At 39.4% G+C, this 19,264-nt stretch overlaps 1 protein-coding gene across 15 annotated transcripts in view; it reads right to left on the bottom strand.

Annotated features, from left to right (window-relative positions):
- Positions 1 to 19,264, bottom strand: part of hdx (highly divergent homeobox) — a 349,114-nt gene that overhangs the window by 135,405 nt on the left and 194,445 nt on the right. For 14 of the 15 annotated variants that reach the window (XM_065253822.2, XM_073812059.1, XM_065253825.2 and 11 more), the window contains 2 exons: positions 16,436 to 16,489; positions 14,489 to 14,635 (listed from right to left, as the gene is read on the bottom strand). The exons of the other annotated variant lie outside the window; for it this stretch is intronic. In XM_065253822.2, coding sequence (XP_065109894.2) covers positions 14,489 to 14,635; positions 16,436 to 16,489 — 201 coding nt within the window. The remainder of the gene's footprint in view (positions 1 to 14,488; positions 14,636 to 16,435; positions 16,490 to 19,264) is intronic. 15 annotated transcript variants of the gene reach the window in all.

The raw sequence follows: 19,264 nt of genomic DNA, 5'->3' as shown, positions 1-19,264 counted from the left end.
ATTTTTGAAAAATTAATTATAGATGTGTGCAGGTTATGATTACAACTCTATGTGTCTACTATTATTATTATTATTATATATGGACTACAATGTCCATACCTAAATCTATTATAGCAGTATAATACTATCACTGTTATTGATACACCCTATAGTATGCATAACCAAATTTTACATTTTCAGTTTTTTATTTTCACTTGACCCAATACCTGAATGTTATTTTAACACCTTTTGGTTTTTAATTTTTTATTTTCACATGACCCAATATATGCATACCTGAAGATTATTTTAACATTTTCTAGGTTTTATTTTATACAATCTATAATATGCATACCTGAAGATCATTTTAATAATTTCTGTTTTTATTTTCATATAATCTATAATATGCATGCTTGAAGGTTATTTTAACATTTTCTGGGTTTTATTTTTATACAATCTATAATATGCCTACCTGAAGATCATTTTAACAATCTCTGTTTTTATTTTCATATAATCTATAATATGCATACTTCAAGGTTATTTTAACATTTTCTGGGTTTTATTTTTATACAATCTATAATATGCATACCTGAAGATCATTTTAACAATCTCTGTTTTTATTTTCATATAATCTATAATATGCATACTTGAAGGTTATTTTAGAATTTTCTGGGTTTTATTTTTATAATATGCATACCTTAATGTTATGTTTTTATTGTTTTAACCTGATCTTTTGCATCCTCTCCTTGAATATCCAGAGACCAAGTACCTTTTTAATTCAGCTAAACTCCAAATACAACAGTGGGAAAGAATGATGGTAATTTTACAGATCAGATATATTTGACCCTATCGTACCACTTGCTCCTTTTACACATACACCTGGTGGGACTGGGTGTTCCGAGGGTGTGCCATTGGCAGTGCCCTGATCTTCACCTTCACCATGTTCCAGTGCTGCACATCAGGCACCTTATCCGATCTACACAGGAATCCACACACGCTGCCCTTGCCCTCAGCCCACTGCAGATACCTGTGCCCTCAGCCCACTGCAGATACCTGTGCCCTCAGCCCACTGCAGATACCTGTGCCCTCAGCCCACTGCAGATACCTGTGCCCTCAGCCCACTGCAGATACCTGTGCCCTCACCCCACTGCAGATATCTGTGTTGCAAAGACTCTTAAAAAAAAAAAAAAAAAAAAAAAAAAAATCTTTGCTTTGTCTGACCCCGCAGGTACCCTATTACAATTCACCTGCGGGGCCAAGCGGGGAAATACTGTAAGAATTTTGATTGATCCTGACCAAAAGGTCAGCCCTTCCTGGGAACACAGCATGGATGCCCGAGAGTGCAGTGTGTGTGCCCTGTAGGTGCCTGAGGCAGCAAGGACATCAAAAGAGAACTTTTTTGCAACACAACAAGTTTTCCTCCAGGACTCACGGCAGGGGACCAAGACCCCCAAAACACCCCTCTCGGGAACCAGAACTTTATCTCGAATACAGGAGACTCCCTGGAGAGTTACACTTGATTTTCAAACACCACATCTCCATACAACAACAGGATTCAATGTTAATCTGTGACAATAAACAAGTAAACTTAACCTAATGTTGGGAGACAACTCCTAACTTAGAGATGTTGACCAATCACCCACTGTATGTATATTAGTCACATTAATATTGAGTCACTCGGACTCAATATTAATGACATCGAAATATCACCCCAGAGCGATGCCGTTTCAGACCATTGCCTTGTGTCATACACAATACTTCTAGATAGGACCGTTCAGTCTACAACATGCTACAGATTAGCCAGAACAATAATTTCCACCACTAAAGATAGCTTTATTAGCACTCTTCCAGACCTGTCTCAAATGAAACATGTAGCAGATAACCGTGAAGATCTGGATATTATAATAGAAAACCTGAACAACGTTTGCTCTAGCACGATGGATGCCGTTGCTCCCATACGAAAAAAGAGAATCAAAGAAAAAACGCCAGCTCCATGGTATGACCATCATACTGCAGCCCTTAAAAAAGTAGCTAGAAAAATGGAAAGAAACTACCGAAACACAAAGTTAGAGGTATGGCGTTCAGCATGGAAAGAGAGTGTTCAACACTACAGACAGGCTATTAAAACCGCCAGATCTACCTATCTCAGTACGCTTATTAAAGAAAATCATAACAACCCTCGTTTCCTCTTTAGCACAGTTGCGAAACTGACTAGAAACAAAGAACAAACAGAAACCAATAGTAAATTCCAACACAATAGTAACGACTTCATGAACTTCTTTACTAACAAAATTATTTCTATTAGGGAAAACATAGAAACTCCGCAAGCAGCCACCACTCTACCCAATAGTACATTGACCACTAGATTATCATACGAACATCTTGAGACATTTAAACCTACTACAATAGAAGAGCTCTCTAAATTAGTAACGTCATCTAAATCATCGTCCTGTATATTAGACCCCATTCCCACAAAATTACTAAAAGAGGTATTTCATGTAGTGTCCGACACGGTACTAAATATCTTTAACTCATCGCTAGAATTAGGATACGTTCCAACAGCTTTCAAACTAGCAGTTATTAGACCGCTCATTAAAAAACCAAACCTTGACCAGGGAGATCTTAATAACTTTAGACCAATCTCAAATCTACCTTTTCTTTCTAAAATATTAGAAAAAGTAGTGGCAAGCCAGCTACGCACATTCATAGCGAATAATAATACATATGAAAAGTTCCAATCAGGATTCAGGCCCCACCATAGCACAGAGACAGCGCTGCTTAGAGTTACAAATGACCTCCTATTAACATCCGATCGTGGTGAAATCTCAATCCTTATATTACTAGACCTTAGTGCAGCCTTTGACACAATAGATCACAGAATCCTACTCAATAGACTAGAAAACTATGTTGGCATCAGTGGTCAGGCGTTAGCCTGGTTTAGATCGTATCTAACCAATCGATATCACTTTGTTTATGTAAATGAGGAAGAGTCACATCACTCCCCCGTTAAATATGGCGTACCTCAGGGATCAGTTCTAGGCCCTATCCTATTCTCGTTATATATGTTACCTCTAGGAGACATTATCAGGAAACATAACATAAGTTTTCACTGCTATGCGGATGATACCCAGCTTTACATCTCGTCACATCCTAGCGAAACCCACCAGTTTGCTAAGCTAACAGACTGCATTAGTGATATTAGGGACTGGATGGCACATAACTTTCTTATGCTAAACTCCAATAAGACAGAGATACTTATTATTGAACCAAATCGCTCCAAACATAATATGTCAGATTACAAGTTGCCCATAGATGGCTGCACGGTGGTGCCATCTTCCACGGTTAAGAATTTAGGCGTAATGTTTGACAGCAATCTATCTTTCGATAGTCATATCTCCAACGTCTGCCGCACAGCATTTTTCCATCTTAGAAATATCTCAAAAATACGCCATATGCTGTCTGCATCAGATGCAGAAAAGCTTATCCATGCTTTTATGACCTCTAGAATAGACTATTGTAACTCGTTACTCGGGGGATGCCATGCAAATCAGGTAAACAAGCTACAGCTGGTTCAAAACGCCGCCGCAAGAGTGCTTACTCGATCTAAAAAGTATGACCACATTAGTCCAATTCTGGCATCTTTACACTGGCTACCAGTTAAATATCGCATACAATTTAAAATATTACTAATCACCTACAAAGCCTTAAATGGCCTAGCGCCCTCGTATATAAAAGAACTACTATCAGAATACAATCCACCACGTAAACTGCGATCACAAAATTCGGGTTACTTAATTATCCCTAGAATATCAAAAGTGTCTAAAGGTGGTAGATCCTTTTCCTACTTAGCCCCTAAGCTCTGGAATGATTTACCAAATAATGTTCGAGTATCAGACACAGTCGAACAATTTAAATCTAAACTTAAGGCATTCTTCTTTAACAAAGCATTCACATAGAATGTCCAGTAAATGTACTTTTCCCGCAGTAGTTATTTTGTCAAGAACAAAGCACTCACATACCTCATACGGGTAATTTACTCTTGCCGCAGTAGTTAGCCTGTCTGGAACCGAGCTGAATTAAACCACTATAATGTATGACACTTGCATTACATGCGAACGGCCCCTACGCTAATAGAATTCTGTTTTTGTCTCCCTGTCTCGTCCTCGACTCTGAGGACAATGAGACAAACAGATCCAGTTCCTGTTGCTGTGAAGGTCATCGCACCACTAATCAACTGGCTGTCCTTCAACGTGACGCCCAACCGATGCGCGACCAACGGCCACCGGCTGAACCAGTTTAATCCGCTTACACGCTTCCTATCCCTACCGTGTCTATATATTATAAATATAAATTTTAATTTCTCCCTAGGGTTTTTTGTCCTTCTAGGATTTTTTCCCATTGGGTTTTCTCCTAGGGGGTTTTTTAGTCCCAGGGAGAGTCAGCCAACTTTGGCTTAACTTAGCACTTTACTGTATACGTTACATTATTAATATGCTCGCTTACACGGTTTTTTATCCTTAGCCGCTATATTCTACTTCTTATACTATGTATTGATTTTCAATGTTCTCCTCTACATCTACTCATGTAAAGCTGCTTTGCAACAATTAACAATTGTGAAAAGCGCTATATAAATAAAATTGAATTGAATTGAATTGAATTAGGCAACACCCCTGAATTTTACAACAACCAATCAGTAGCAAACTCCTATATGCTTTGTCTCTCTGGATATTTAAGGGAATGATGTAAAATGGTTCAGTGGGTCTTTCTGTTCATGGAAGTTCACCCCCATGATGCTGTATCTTTGATACAGCATCATGTATTTTATTTTACTTTGAGGAATCTGTAACCAGATATCCCGCACAATTTACTGTGTGTCGTCTTTACCAGGTATGAAAGGTTTTTATATTTCCTGTTTGATGTAAATACTATTGGTTTGTATTTGTGTTACATTTTATTTGAACTGTGAATTGGCTTTGAATTGTGATTTTCTTACCTGGTTAATAAATTGTTAAGTTTGATTTATTCTGTGTTGCTCTGTAAATGTTGACACTGCAAGTAATATCGTTGTATCCGTAGTTACCGTAAGGACTGAAATCAGGCTAGGATCGGCCCAATCCCAGTTAGATAGTGAATAATACATCAGCTGAGGATTTGAGAGATACGACTAGCAATTGGCGTTAGTTTAAGTGTACTTAGAAGCGTGGAGGCTGTGTTTCCGTTTAGAGTAACATTTCTGATTACTCTAAATAGGGTCAGCCTCAACCTCTGTTTATTTCAATGTTATTCTATTCATTAATCTTGATTAGAAATAATAATTGTAATAATTAAGTGTCACCTCTAAGGGGACTAAATAAAGTATGTTTAAAGTTGAGCACGCAGAAAGCGGCCGCTTAAGCGTATAGTCCAACCTCTGGCAGCGACCAACACTGATTCGCTTACGACCGTTGACCAGTATATTAATTATGAGGCCCGTACTAGGATCATGTGCGACTGTGAGAACCGAATGAACGAGTGTAATACCAGAGCTTTATCAGAATAAATAAACAAACATCCATCTAAATTCTGTAAGCTTTAAAAGTAATAATCAATCAAATTTGTAATATAATATAAACTAAATCTTTGTCTTTGGAGTCAGATTAGAGATAAATATACCTAAATTACGTAACGCCAAAACGTCATCTGCAAAGCGCCGGAAAAGACCGAACGCGCTATCAATCCTTCCCATGCGGTTTGGACTTCGCCATTGGGCCAAACGGATGGATGGGGGATATAAATTTCACCCCCTTACAAAAACAACTGCAAAATTTACCTGTAGCCTACAACGGACTCGAAAGCTACAGAGAGTAATAGCTTTGAGCTGTTAAAAGCAGAACAGACCTTAAAGGAAGGATTGTAAATGGTGGATATAATATTAACATGTAATTTGCAGTCCGGATTAGGGTGGAATGGCACAGGCAGACTGCCGGTCTTAAAACCGAGACCGTTTTGACTTCATTCCGTACACGCTGACAGGCAGCTGATTTTATAAACGGCTTGTGCTTGTTTGTCTCCATGCTCAGTCTGGAAACAGTTAAATGTTTCTAATAACAGCGCGATTTGTAATTGCATTCCGGTCACGGTATGTATATCAAATGCATATGGTCAAATAGTTCAATTAGTGCTGCTGTCAAATAAGGCTCATGTTTTTGTTAATTACGGCAAGTTACATCCAATATGATCGTTGCACCCGCTTGCTTTATTTTCGCTGCGTCACCTTAGCAGCTCCACTCCATCCAGCTGGCTCGCTGACGCTCGGCAAATGTTCGTTGAAAAGACACTGATGTTTTAAGGATAAAACCGCTTCATGCAGTGTTTTTAACGATTTAATGACCTCGGTGTTACAGTCTTGTTCAAAATAATAGCAGTACAATGTGACTAACCAGAATAATCAAGGTTTTTAGTATATTTTTTTATTGCTACGTGGAAAACAAGTTACCAGTAGGTTCAGTAGATTCTCAGAAAACAAATGAGACCCAGCATTCATGATATGCATGCTCTTAAGGCTGTGCAATTGGGCAATTAGTTGAATTAGTTGAAAGGGGTATGTTCAAAAAATAGCAGTGTGGCATTCAATCACTGAGGTCATCAATTTTGTGAAGAAACAGGTGTGAATCAGGTGGCCCCTATTTAAGGATGAAGCCAACACTTGTTGAACATGCATTTGAAAGCTGAGGAAAATGGGTTGTTCAAGACATTGTTCAGAAGAACAGCGTACTTTGATTAAATAGTTGATTGGAGAGGGGAAAACCTATAAAGAGGTGCAAAAAATGATAGGCTGTTCAGCTAAAATGATCTCCAATGCCTTAAAATGGAGAGCAAAACCAGAGAGACGTGGAAGAAAACGGAAGACAACCATCAAAATGGATAGAAGAATAACCAGAATGGCAAAGGCTCAGCCAATGATCACCTCCAGGATGATCAAAGACAGTCTGGAGTTACCTGTAAGTACTGTGACAGTTAGAAGACGTCTATGTAAATCTATTTTCAAGAATCCCCCACAAAGTCCATCTGTTAAAAAAAGGCATGTGCAGAAGAGGTTACAATTTGCCAAAGAACACATCAACTGGCCTAAAGAGAAATGGAGGAACATTTTGTGGACTGATGAGAGTAAAATTGTTCTTTTTGGGTCCAAGGGCCACAGGCAGTTTGTGAGACGACCCCCAAACTCTGAATTCAAGCCACAGTACACAGTGAAGACAGTGAAGCATGGAGCATGATATGGGCATGTTTCTCCTACTATGGTGTTGGGCCTATTTATCGCATACCAGGGATCATGGATCAGTTTGCATATGTTAAAATACTTGAAGAGGTCATGTTGCCCTATGCTGAAGAGGACATGCCCTTGAAATGGTTGTTTCAACAAGACAATGACCCAAAACACACTAGTAAACGGGCAAAGTCTTGGTTCCAAACCAACAAAATTAATGTTATGGAGTGGCCAGCCCAATCTCCAGACCTTAATCCAATTGAGAACTTGTGGGGTGATATCAAAAATGCTGTTTCTGAAGCAAAACCAAGAAATGTGAATGAATTGTGGAATGTTGTTAAAGAATCATGGAGTGGAATAACAGCTGAGAGGTGCCACAAGTTGGTTGACTCCATGCCACACAGATGTCAAGCAGTTTTAAAAAACTGTGGTCATACAACTAAATATTAGTTTAGTTATTCACAGGATTGCTAAATCCCAGAAAAAAAAATGTTTGTACAAAATAGTTTTGAGTTTGTACAGTCAAAGGTAGACACTGCTATTTTTTTGAACACACCCCTTTCAACTAATTGCCCAATTGCACAGCCTTAAGAGCCTGCATATCATGAATGCTGGATCTTGTTTGTTTTCTGAGAATCTACTGAACCTACTGGTAACTTGTTTGCCACGTAGCAATAAAAAATATACTAAAAACCTTGATTATTCTGGTTAGTCACATTGTACTGCTATTATTTTGAACAAGAATGTAATTCGCCTCCCGGTGGAAACCTCCTGAACTAAAACACTGAGCACCAACCGGAGGTAACGCTTAGTTGTAAACACACACTATATTAGCTGCACGCCGCTTGCTAGCAATGATATTTCCAACAGGTATTTGTTGTTCACAAAAGCAATTTCATGGAAAAATAATAGACTTGCATACAGTCAACCGGCTGAATTGTCAGGCACTGATAATAACTTAAACGAGGGGTTGTTCTAGTTCACGTTAATGCTACATATTTGACATGCTATACATAAATGCTTTAATATCACTAATATAATATCGATAACCCGGTCTGGCCGCCTTTCAGCGCTGTAACACCGGCAACGGTAAATGGCAGTGAGCCCAGCTTTTATTTTGAAAAGAGCTTATTGAGGGGGCGTGGCATCACTTTGAAGCAATACCCCTGATTGGCTGACTACACGTGTGGATCGTAGTGACAAACTCTGCGGAAAGATAGTGCCAAAAAGATCTGTAGACTTGTGCAGAAGGATTCGTGAATGCCCTGTGATCTGCAAACACAGATTCAACACTTGCATGCTGAACTTTGCACAGAATGTGTAAGAATGTCTTTTTACAATGGTTGGAAAATACAAGTTAGACTGTGTTTGTTTGCAAATTGTGAGGAGGGCATTTGTAGATTTTTTTAATGGAAAACAGTGAAACAGTTGTGCCAAAATTCTGAAAACAAATGCAACACAATCTACAAACAAATAATGACCCTCATGCGTAGACAAATCACCTTGCATTCATTTAAATTCTGTTTGTCAAGTACAAGTTGATGATTTCTATTTGTGAATCATAAAGAGTTGGTTTGCGGATTTTAAATCTATTTGTAAATCGCATTTTATATTTGTATGTCATGAAGAGTCTGTTCGTGGATTTTTATATATTTGTAGATCTCGTTTTACATTTGCGGATCATGAGGAGTTTGTTTGCAGATTTGGAACCTATTTGCAGATTTGTTTCATGTTTACAAATTGTAGAATGCATTTTTGACTCCTAGTCTCTTCATTTTCAACGATTATGGCATTATTTTGTCACAAAAGCGAAACAAAAGTGTCAGAAATCTGAAAACAAATGTGACACAATCTACAAATAGAAAATGATATTCATCTGCAGAGAAGTCACTTTACATTCATTCAAATTCTGGTTTTCAAGTACAAGTCACTGATTTCTTTTTTGTAAATCATGCTTTATATTTGTGGATCACAAAGACGATTCGTAGATCTTGTTTTACAATTGCAGATCACGAGGACTGTGTTTGTGGATTTTTAATTTATTTGTAAATTGCGTTTTGTGTTTACAAGTTGTAATATCTATTTGTGACTTTTAGTCTGTCCATTTTCAATAATATTGTCATCAAATTACCCCCATACGAATCGCTCCAAACATAATATGTCAGATTACAAGTTGCCCATAGATGGCTGCACTGTGGTGCCAAATTCCAGGGTTAAGAATTTAGGTGTGATGTTCGACAGCAATTTATCCTTCGATAGCCATATCTCCAATGTCTGCCGCACAGCGTTCTTCCATCTTAGAAATATCTCAAAAAACCGGCATATGCTGTCTGCACCAGATGCAGAAAAGCTTATCCACGCTTTTTTTATGACCTCTAGAATAGACTATTGTAACTCGTTACTCGGAGGATGCCATGCAAATCAGGTAAACAAGCTTCAGTTAGTTCAAAATGCTTCTGCAAGAGTGCTTACTAGATGTAAGAAGTATGACCACATAAGTCCAATTCTGGCATCTTTACACTGGCTACCAGTTAAATATCGCATACAATTTAAAATATTACTAATCACCTACAAAGCCTTAAATGGTCTAGCACCCTCATATCTTAGAGAACTACTATCAGAATACAATCCATCACGTACACTGCGGTCGCAAAATTCTGGTCTCTTAATTATCCCTAGAATATCAAAAGTGTCTAAAGGTGGCAGATCCTTTTCCTACTTAGCCCCTTAGCTCTGGAATGATTTACCAACCAATATCCGAGAATCAGACACAGTTGATACCTTTAACCTCTTGAAAAGCACCCCCATTCTGGCCCGAAACCATGAAAATACCTACTTTCACTAAAAGGGCTGTTTTTACTAAACCATTTATAGTATAAGCATAACTGTGGTATCATTAGATGGAAGACACTTTGAGCTTCGTTTTCCATGTTTCAAAATTATTTTAAGATAAAAATTTAAAAAGTTAGAGAGGCTGAAGTACATTGTAATAAAAATGTTTTTGCATAACATCTTTATTAACACTAAAAATCTTAATGATAAATATATGTGTGAAACCTAGAAATGCAATGAGGCCAAAGCCACAAGTCTAAAGAAGTTATATTTCACGTTTGAAGTCAATAGACCCAAAAATGAGGTTCTTGCAAGAGTTTTTGTAAGACTAGTGCCTTTTCTAAGTGCCAGTCAGCCACAAAATAAAAGTCTGTTCTTTTTATTGTTTATCCTTATATAAGCGTATAAAATGCCGTATCCACACCAGGAAATAAAGCTTCACACAAAGATCGTTGAATTCGTGTTCTAATTGGCTACACGTTCTGTCTATCAATATTTTCCATGAAGTCATTGGAGGAACGCGCGAGTCAGATGACGTCACGATATTTGACAGCGCTGTTTGGATATTATGTATTATACTCCCGCCTACTTGTACAATCAAGTTTGAGTGTGGTTTTGAACGCGAGTGTGATCTCATATGCAAGTGTTACGATGTAAATAGTCCTCAGATTGTATATTATAATCTATTACAAGACGTGCATCTGAAATCTGATGTAAAAAATGGAAAATATATCCATATTTCACGGATTATACGCATTTGTGGACAAAAATGGTCATTGTATGTACTTTGTTGGAGAGTTTTTATGGGTTATTCACACATCTGAAACAGACTGGATTCGATTCGCGTTCCTTATACCAGCACAATGGTAAGGAGTCAGTTTATATTATGCATGTTGTTATCTGGACTTCTGTAATAAAATACTATATTTATGATACTAGAGCAATTTAATCTCAAAACGGACACCATACACTGATGCTAAACCCTTAGACCTTTTAAACGATGTATAGTAGTGTTATTATTATTGTTGTTTGTACACAGTAGGCTATATATATATTGTTAGCAGCATTAAAAAAACTGACGTCTTTCCGTCCTCGAGCTAGTGCGCGTCGAGAGGTTAAATCTAGACTTAAAACTTTTCTCTTTAACAAAGCATTCACATAATTTGTTTTAGTAAAGGTACTCATCTCACAATAGCTAGTTTGTACAACCTAATAAATAAATAAACTAAAACCTAATTCTGTCAACACTTAAAAGCATGATAAACGTTATTAATATTCCTAAGAAATATGTTGAAACTTCGAATTAGGCCTGGCAAACTCGATTCCTTTTAAGGATCCGGGTTATTGTGAGTCACTCACTAAAGTGATCCGGGTTGTGTGATTCACTTGAGTCATTTGAGTCAGTATTGCTAAATTGCCAAGGAAACTCAGTACAGACCCACTTGTAACCGGCTGATCCACGCGACTCGAGATTCTCAGAGCCGGAAACATTGCAGACTCGCAGACCATGGACATAAGACTCGCTCTACAGATCCCACTAACCGGCTGATTCGCGTGGATCAGCCGGAGCCGGTTAGTGGATCTATAGAGCGACTGAAGTCTCCTCAAAAGCAAATCCATAACAAAAGCCTTTCACTTCTGAAATAACATGCTTATAGGTTTTATGTTTGGTGTGTATGGTCGACCATTTAAAAAAGAAGCCTAATAACAATAGCATAATAATATAGAGAAAATATAGAAAAGAACTGTCCTGCTTATGTAGCCCCCAGAGTCGGAGAGACAGTTCGTGCAGATCAGCCGGTTACGGATCAGCCGGCGGATCAGCTGGTTACGGATCAGCCGGTTACGAGTTGAGAGACTCTCGAGTCAGAGCAGATTCGCATGTCTCTCGAGTCCGCATTGTTTCCGGCTCTGAGTGAGAATCTCGGGTCAGTTCGCGGCTCGCGCGGATCCACAGGTCTCTCGAGTTTGCAATGTTTCCGGCTCTGAGTGAGAATCTCGGGTCAATTCGCGGCTCGCACGGATCCACAGGTCTCTTGAGTTTGCAATGTTTCCGGCTCTGAGTGAGAATCTCGGGTCAGTTCTTGCGCAGATCAGCCAGTTACGAGTGGATCTGTAGTGCGAGCGAAGTCTCATCAATAATGTTGAAAGAGGTTTGTGTGTGTGGTGGCGCTGTTTATGGTTTTACATTGAATTGTAGTAGGACTCAACTGATCCGGGTTTAATGACACTATAGACTCGCGACTCATGAGTTAATTTAAAGATCCGGGTTAAAGATCCGAGTGAGTCGCGACTCGAACAGGTCTACTTCGAATTAGTAGTCGGTTGAGTCTTAATTTGGTACATATGGACGGGCTGCGATTTGGGCTTTTACCCATGATCTTGAGAATAGTATTTCATACAGAACCGTTTGCCACTGTACGTTAGTATTACCGAAGGCAGTGGGTCCACTGGCCTTAGTCAAACGAGATTTCTTTTCCGTTCTAAAGATCAGTTGGGAGGCCCCATAAATAGACTTGCCCTGGGCCAACAAATTTGCTAAAATCCTCAACTATACACTTAAGCAGCAATAGTTAACCTCTTTGGAACCGAGCTGATTTAAACCACATCACTGTGTGACACCTGCATTACATGTGAACTGCCCCTACGCTAATAGGATTTTGTTTCTCTCTCCGTGTCTCGTCCTCGACCCCGAGGACAATGAGACAAACAGACCTAGTTCCGGTAAATGTGAAAGTCAGCACACCTCTGATCCACTGGCTGTCCTTCAACGTGATGCCCAGCTCAGGCCTGACCAACGACCAGCGGCAGAACCTGCTTAATCTCCGCTTAATCTCCTTATCCGTTTCAATGTATATATAAATATATATACAGTATATCTCCCAAGGGTTTTTCCCTTCAAGGACTTTTTTACTTCCCCGGCCAGAAAATCTGGGGTTTTGTCCTAGGGGGTTTTTCAACCCGGGGAGGCAGCCTTCTTGGGCTTAACTTAGCACCCTCTCCTATACGTTACATTAGTAATACGCTCGCTTATAATGTTGATTCATAGTTGATTCACCTGCTTTGCTATCGTGTATTATGTTGTGCTATCTGTCGATTTTCTGTGCTTTTCTTTGCTTCTACTAATGTAAAGCTGCTTTGAAACAATTACTTATTGTGAAAAGCGCTATATAAATAAAATTGAATTGAATTGAATTGAATAGAACACTCTGGACAAAGTCTAATTCAACATCGAGTTGGGCTACAGGGCCAGACCATTACCACATCTGGGCCAGTCTGACCATCTCTCTTTGCTTTTAATTCCTGCGTATGCCCCCCTCAAGAAAACTGCTCCCACCATCAAAAAGACTGTTGCCACATGGCCAGAGGGCACCTCTCAGCAGCTACAAGACTGTTTTAATAGAACCAACTGGGAGGTCTTTGAACATCAGGACCTGGAGTTGTTCACAGACAGTGTACTGTGCTACATCAAGAACTGCATAGACAATGTCACTGTGGGTAAACGCATCGAGTCTATCCCAACCAGAAGCCCTGGATGACTGGGGAGGTCCAGCAGCTGCTAAGGGAGAGGGACACACCTTCAGGTCAGGCAACAGAGGTCTCTATAGCACAGCCCTGAGGAAAGGCATCAAAAAGACATCACACCCCGGCCACTCCCTGTTTGAACTGTTGCCTTCAGGCAGACGGTACAGACAAATCAATACATGGACAAATAGACTAAAACACAGTTTTTATCTGATTGCAATTAAATCTCTCAATGCTTAACTATGCCTGAAACTAACATATAACAAACCTTTCAAATGCTGCTACAATGATGAATAACCACTTTGAGACCCAATGTCTTGCACAGCACAACACACTTTATTATATCGTAAATATGTGTATATGTTGTATATGTTGCCATTAATTGTTGCACTGACTAGAGTGCACTTAAATTTCGTTGTACTTGTGACAATGACAATAAAGTTCTATTCTATTCTATTCTATTCTACTTAGGATGTAAATATGATATATTTTAGTTTTTTTATAAATGTAGAGACTTTCTAAAATTAGTGTAGATTAATGAGAAAAATGAACAAATACGATTGCAGTATAAGGCTGCAACAAAACAAAATTGAAAAAAGTGAAGGGGTCTGAATACTTTCTGAATGCATTGTATGTGTTTGATTATACAAATTCCTGCATGTTTAAATAATTTTACATTTCACATACACAAGATAAAAGCCATTTGTATGTGAATAGAAAGACACAAAGTGATTGGTAATTCTGCATGCATTGCGTTTTTTCATATTTGTTCTGTAATTATGAATAATAAATTAAGTATAAATTAAAAACATTTATAAGCAGTATTTATATAAAATAGAAACCAACAAAAAACTCTTTGTACAACTTTAGGCATTAAATAATAAAACCAGTGCAAAGAAGATTACAGACCTTAACAATTTCAGTGTCCACACTGAGTTCATTCGCTGCGGCCGAGATCTTTTCTTTGCACACAAGGCCCAGGCTAGTCATTCCATTGTCCCAGTACATCTTTAGTGCGTACAAATCTCTGTCACTAAACTGTGTCCTGTCCTGCAGCTTAATAAACAATGCACCATTTATTAAATGCCTCAAAAACTGACAGAAAGCCATCTCTCATTAACATTTGTTCTAGACCAGTGGTTCTCAGTAGACCTGTTCGAGTCGCGACTCACTCGGATCTTTAACCCGGATCTTTAAATTAACTCATGAGTCGCGAGTCTCTAGTGTCATTAACCCGGATCAGTTGAGTCCTACTACAATTCAATGTAAAACCATAAACAGCGCCACCACACACACAAACCTCTTTCAACATTATTGATGAGACTTCGCTCGCACTACAGATCCACTCGTAACCGGCTGATCTGCACGAGAACTGACCCGAGATTCTCACTCAGCGCCGGAAACATTGCAAACTCAAGAGACCTGCGGATCCGCGCGAGCCGCGAATTGACCCGAGATTCTCACTCAGAGCCGGAAACATTGCAAACTCGAGAGACCTGCGGATCCGCGCGAGCCGCGAACTGACCCGAGATTCTCACTCAGAGCCGGAAACAATGCGGACTCGAGAGACATGCGAATCTGCTCTGACTCGAGAGTCTCTCAACTCGTAACCGGCTGATCCGTACCCGACTGATCCGTAACCAGCTGATCCGCCGGCTGATCCGTAACCGGCTGATCTGCGCGAACTGTCTCTCCGACTCTGGGGGCTACATAAGCAGGACAGTTCTTTTCTATATTTTCTCTATATTATTATGCTATTGTTATTAGGCTTCTTTTTTAAATGGTCGACCATACACACCAAACCTAAAACCTATAAGCATGTTATTTCAGAAGTGAAAGGCTTTTGTTATGGATTTGCTTTTGAGGAGACTTCAGTCGCTCTATAGATCCACTAACCGGCTCCGGCTGATCCACGCGAATCAGCCGGTTAGTGGGATCTGTAGAGCGAGTCTCATGTCCATGGTCTGCGAGTCTGCAATGTTTCCGTATCTGAGAATCTCGAGTCGCGTGGATCAGCCGGTTACAAGTGGGTCTGTACTGAGTTTCCTTGGCAATTTAGCAATACTGACTCAAATGACTCAAGTGAATCACACAACCCGGATCACTTTAGTGAGTGACTCACAATAACCCGGATCCTTAAAAGGAATCGAGTTTGCCAGGCCTAGTTCTCAGTGTTATTGCTGGAGGCCCACTACTCTCCACAAATTATCAGCTCATTAGTAGAGATCTCCATGAACTGAACTGAGGCTGCGTCCAAATACCCACATTTGCGGTCAAGTGCAGTGTCCTTATATTAACCCACACTAAATTCACACTGACTCATGATTCTGAACGGTATTCAAGGCTTAGCGTATCCCATTATGCATCATGTTCTGGATTTAAATCATGAGACTATTGCCCAAACCTCCCGAGATGTCCCGGAAACTTTTAATTTTAAGGTAATAAATGGATATTATATATTTTGGTAGTAAAATGGAAAGTGTTGCACATTTTAATGGTTTGTTAAAAAAAACTGACATCATCCCGCCCACTAATTAGTGTGCGTCGAGAGGTTAAGTAGCCTAAATGAAAAACATATGTTTGGTGCAAATTGCTGCCACTACCTGGATTGAGATTTTAACACTTGCTAAGTCTGTCCCATTGGGTGAATATCTATGCACACTTGGGCCAAATACAGGAAATACATCATGTAAGTAGTCAAGTGGTCAAGTGCTAAGACCACAAGTGTGGGTATTTGGACACATGAGTCTGTCAGATAAGAGAGACATGCAAAATGTGCAGTGTAAAGGGGCTCCAGGAACAGAGTTAAGAACCACTGTTCTAGACCATGTGACATAACACATTTAGGGTACTCACTGTTCTTTTCCGGGAGTTGCTATAAAGCCAGGGAGTAGACATATTACTTGATACCTAATGAAAAACAGACAAGCTCTTGTGGTTAACCCTTTAGGGGCCCTGCACAGTATTTAGCATTGAGCATCACTGAACAATCACAAGTCATTAGACTAGTGAAACCTCCTGTCAACTTAATCTCCAGCAATTTATTTCCTATACAGTATGAAGTCTGTTCAGAACATGAAAAAATATGTTTACTACATAAAAATAATTGTAATATGACAAACAAAGGTACCTTTGGAATTGTCCAAAACCATATTTTAAAAACTTACTAAATCTTTCAAATAGCATAGTGCTGTAAAAAAAATAAATGTTAAGAAGTGTGATATTTTGTATATAGGGTGGGACATTTCCTATGATATGCTATGACATGTGCTATTGGGAAGTAAATTGGGAATTTACGGTTCAGAAATTCAATTCAATTTAATTTATTTTAAGAAGCGCGTTCCACAATTGTTAATTGTTCCAAACCAGCTTTACATGAAATAAAAACAAAGAAAACACAGAAAAGCAAAGATCAGCAAAAGCATTGCTGTTTTTATACAGTTTAAAATGGAGTACATGAAGTTACAAACTCATTCAAATTTATTTCCTTATTTGAATAATTTAAGAAGTATTACTCCGTTCCAAACCATATTATGAACACAGTCTAGGATGGAGTACAAGGAGATATTCAAATGTTTTAGTATTAGAATAATGCAATAAGTAATACTCCAATTTCAAACTACATATCTGAATCTTGTCTGGAAATACATGGTGATATTAAAAATTATTTCCAAATAAAATTATGTATTAGATAATAATTTTGTTTAATAATATAATAATAATAATAATAACAATACTTACTGGAGTGCCATAATCCGTACGATTATAATCAACCATAATAATGAAAGCAGCATTAAAGTGATAATTCAGTAAAAAAAATGAAAATTACCCCATGATTTCCAAACTCTCAAGCCATCCCAGATACATATGTCCATCATCTTTCAGTCAAACACAATTTGAGTTATTTTAATAAATGTCCTTGCAATTCTAACCAGAGCATGTGAGCGGAGCGTAGCGGGGAGCGAGCGAGGAGCGGAGTGTGCTAAATATAGTCAGAGCGCAGAGCGGAATTTTATTCAAAGGCCGGATCGATCGCTCTGTCTCGCTCCGGTTCCGCTCTGATACCGCTCACACCACGAGTCTAGTGCATGCACAAATCTACCCAGAATTCACCCGTGCCTTCAACAATTAAGAAAACGGTCTGCCTTTACTTCAAAAATCGTTCGTTATGTGAAGATGGAGTTCATAAAATATTTCCAAAAGCAAACCGACAAGTCATACAGGTGCAAAATTCCTGTCAAAAAACTAGATGAAGATGATGTTGAACATGAACAGGAATGTGGTGATACGATTTCAGTAAGTAAGAGTTCGTATTTTAATCTAAAAAGACACATCATGCGGAAACATGACAGTGTGCTGCGTGAAAAAGGGGAGGCCAGAGAAAAACGTGAGCATTTTGAATATGGTTTAAATAGGAAATATTATTATATACATTTTGTCATACGAATATTTTAATGTAGCCTAATTAACCCCGTCCCCGTCCGTGATTTTTTATTTCATAGAGAAAGAGATAGAGCAGAGGCAGCAACAGAAACAAAGTGAGGAACTTAGAAATTTCTTCACTACAGTCAGAGCCCCAACCATAACTGGGTCGAGAAAGAAAGAACTGGATACAGCCTTTTTTAAAATGATCTTCATGGATTATGAACAGGAGTGCAGGAGAACGAGAAGGGATGCGACACTTTGCCAGCGCGGCCCAGCCAGGCTACACAACCCCATGCTATAACACTGTGCGGGACACGCTCATGCCTCATGCACTGGAGGAGATGGAGGATAGACTGCGAGACCTGTTGAAAAAGGGAGATGGGTTTGTTCTGTCAGCAGACATTTGGACCAGTAGAAGAGGGCACAGCTTTCTTGGCATCGTGGCCAGCTTCATTGACGGGTCATTCCGGGGTCACACGGTTTTGTTGAGCTGTGACCACATTCATGGTCACCATACCGCAGATCGCATTTACCAGATGTACGAAAGTGTTCTAAAATACTGGAATGTGGAACGGCGTGTGATAAGGGTCGTCACTGACAGTGCCAGCCACATGGTCAAGGCATTTACCTTCTTCCCTGTGACTGAAGAGGAGGATGAGCTCATTGATGAGGGGACCGCGGGTGCCAACCGCAGCAGTGCTGAATATGAGGAGGAGCAAGGACCACCTGAGCTGTCGCAGATCGAAGTGGAAGAGGTAGCGTCCAATGTCGACAACATGATTAATCAGTACTTTACTGTATCCAGTTTACATTTGAGGTGTCCCATTCACATGCTTCAGCTGGCGATCAAAGACGCCATTAACGAGCATGACAGCATTAATAGGCTCCTCGTGAAAGTCGGAAACATAGTGAGAAGTGTGAGGAAAAGCACCCTGAACACTGAACAGACAGATGCTTTAGGTGTCCGCCCCACAACTGCCTTTATCACTAGATGGAACAGCCAGTTAAAAATGATTGATTCAATTCTTCGACTGTTCCAAAAAGACCCATTGTGGCAAACAAAACTAAAGACCACAGCCGCTCACATCAGTCTCAACGAAGTACGGCAGCTGACGCACCTTGTTCGTGTGCTTACACCACTGGCAGATCTCACGGACAATTTACAAAGGGAGTTGGGTAACCTGGGGATGATTCTCCCTGCTGTCAGTGAAATAAAATCCCTACTCACTGATGCTGCCCTGCCCATGATGATTGCTGCTT

Source organism: Paramisgurnus dabryanus, chromosome 16 (assembly GCF_030506205.2).
Source record: "Paramisgurnus dabryanus chromosome 16, PD_genome_1.1, whole genome shotgun sequence".
NCBI classification, from domain to species: Eukaryota; Metazoa; Chordata; class Actinopteri; order Cypriniformes; family Cobitidae; genus Paramisgurnus; species Paramisgurnus dabryanus.
The sequence above is the reverse complement of the archived record's forward strand: the minus strand, read 5'-3'. Positions and strand labels throughout refer to the sequence as shown.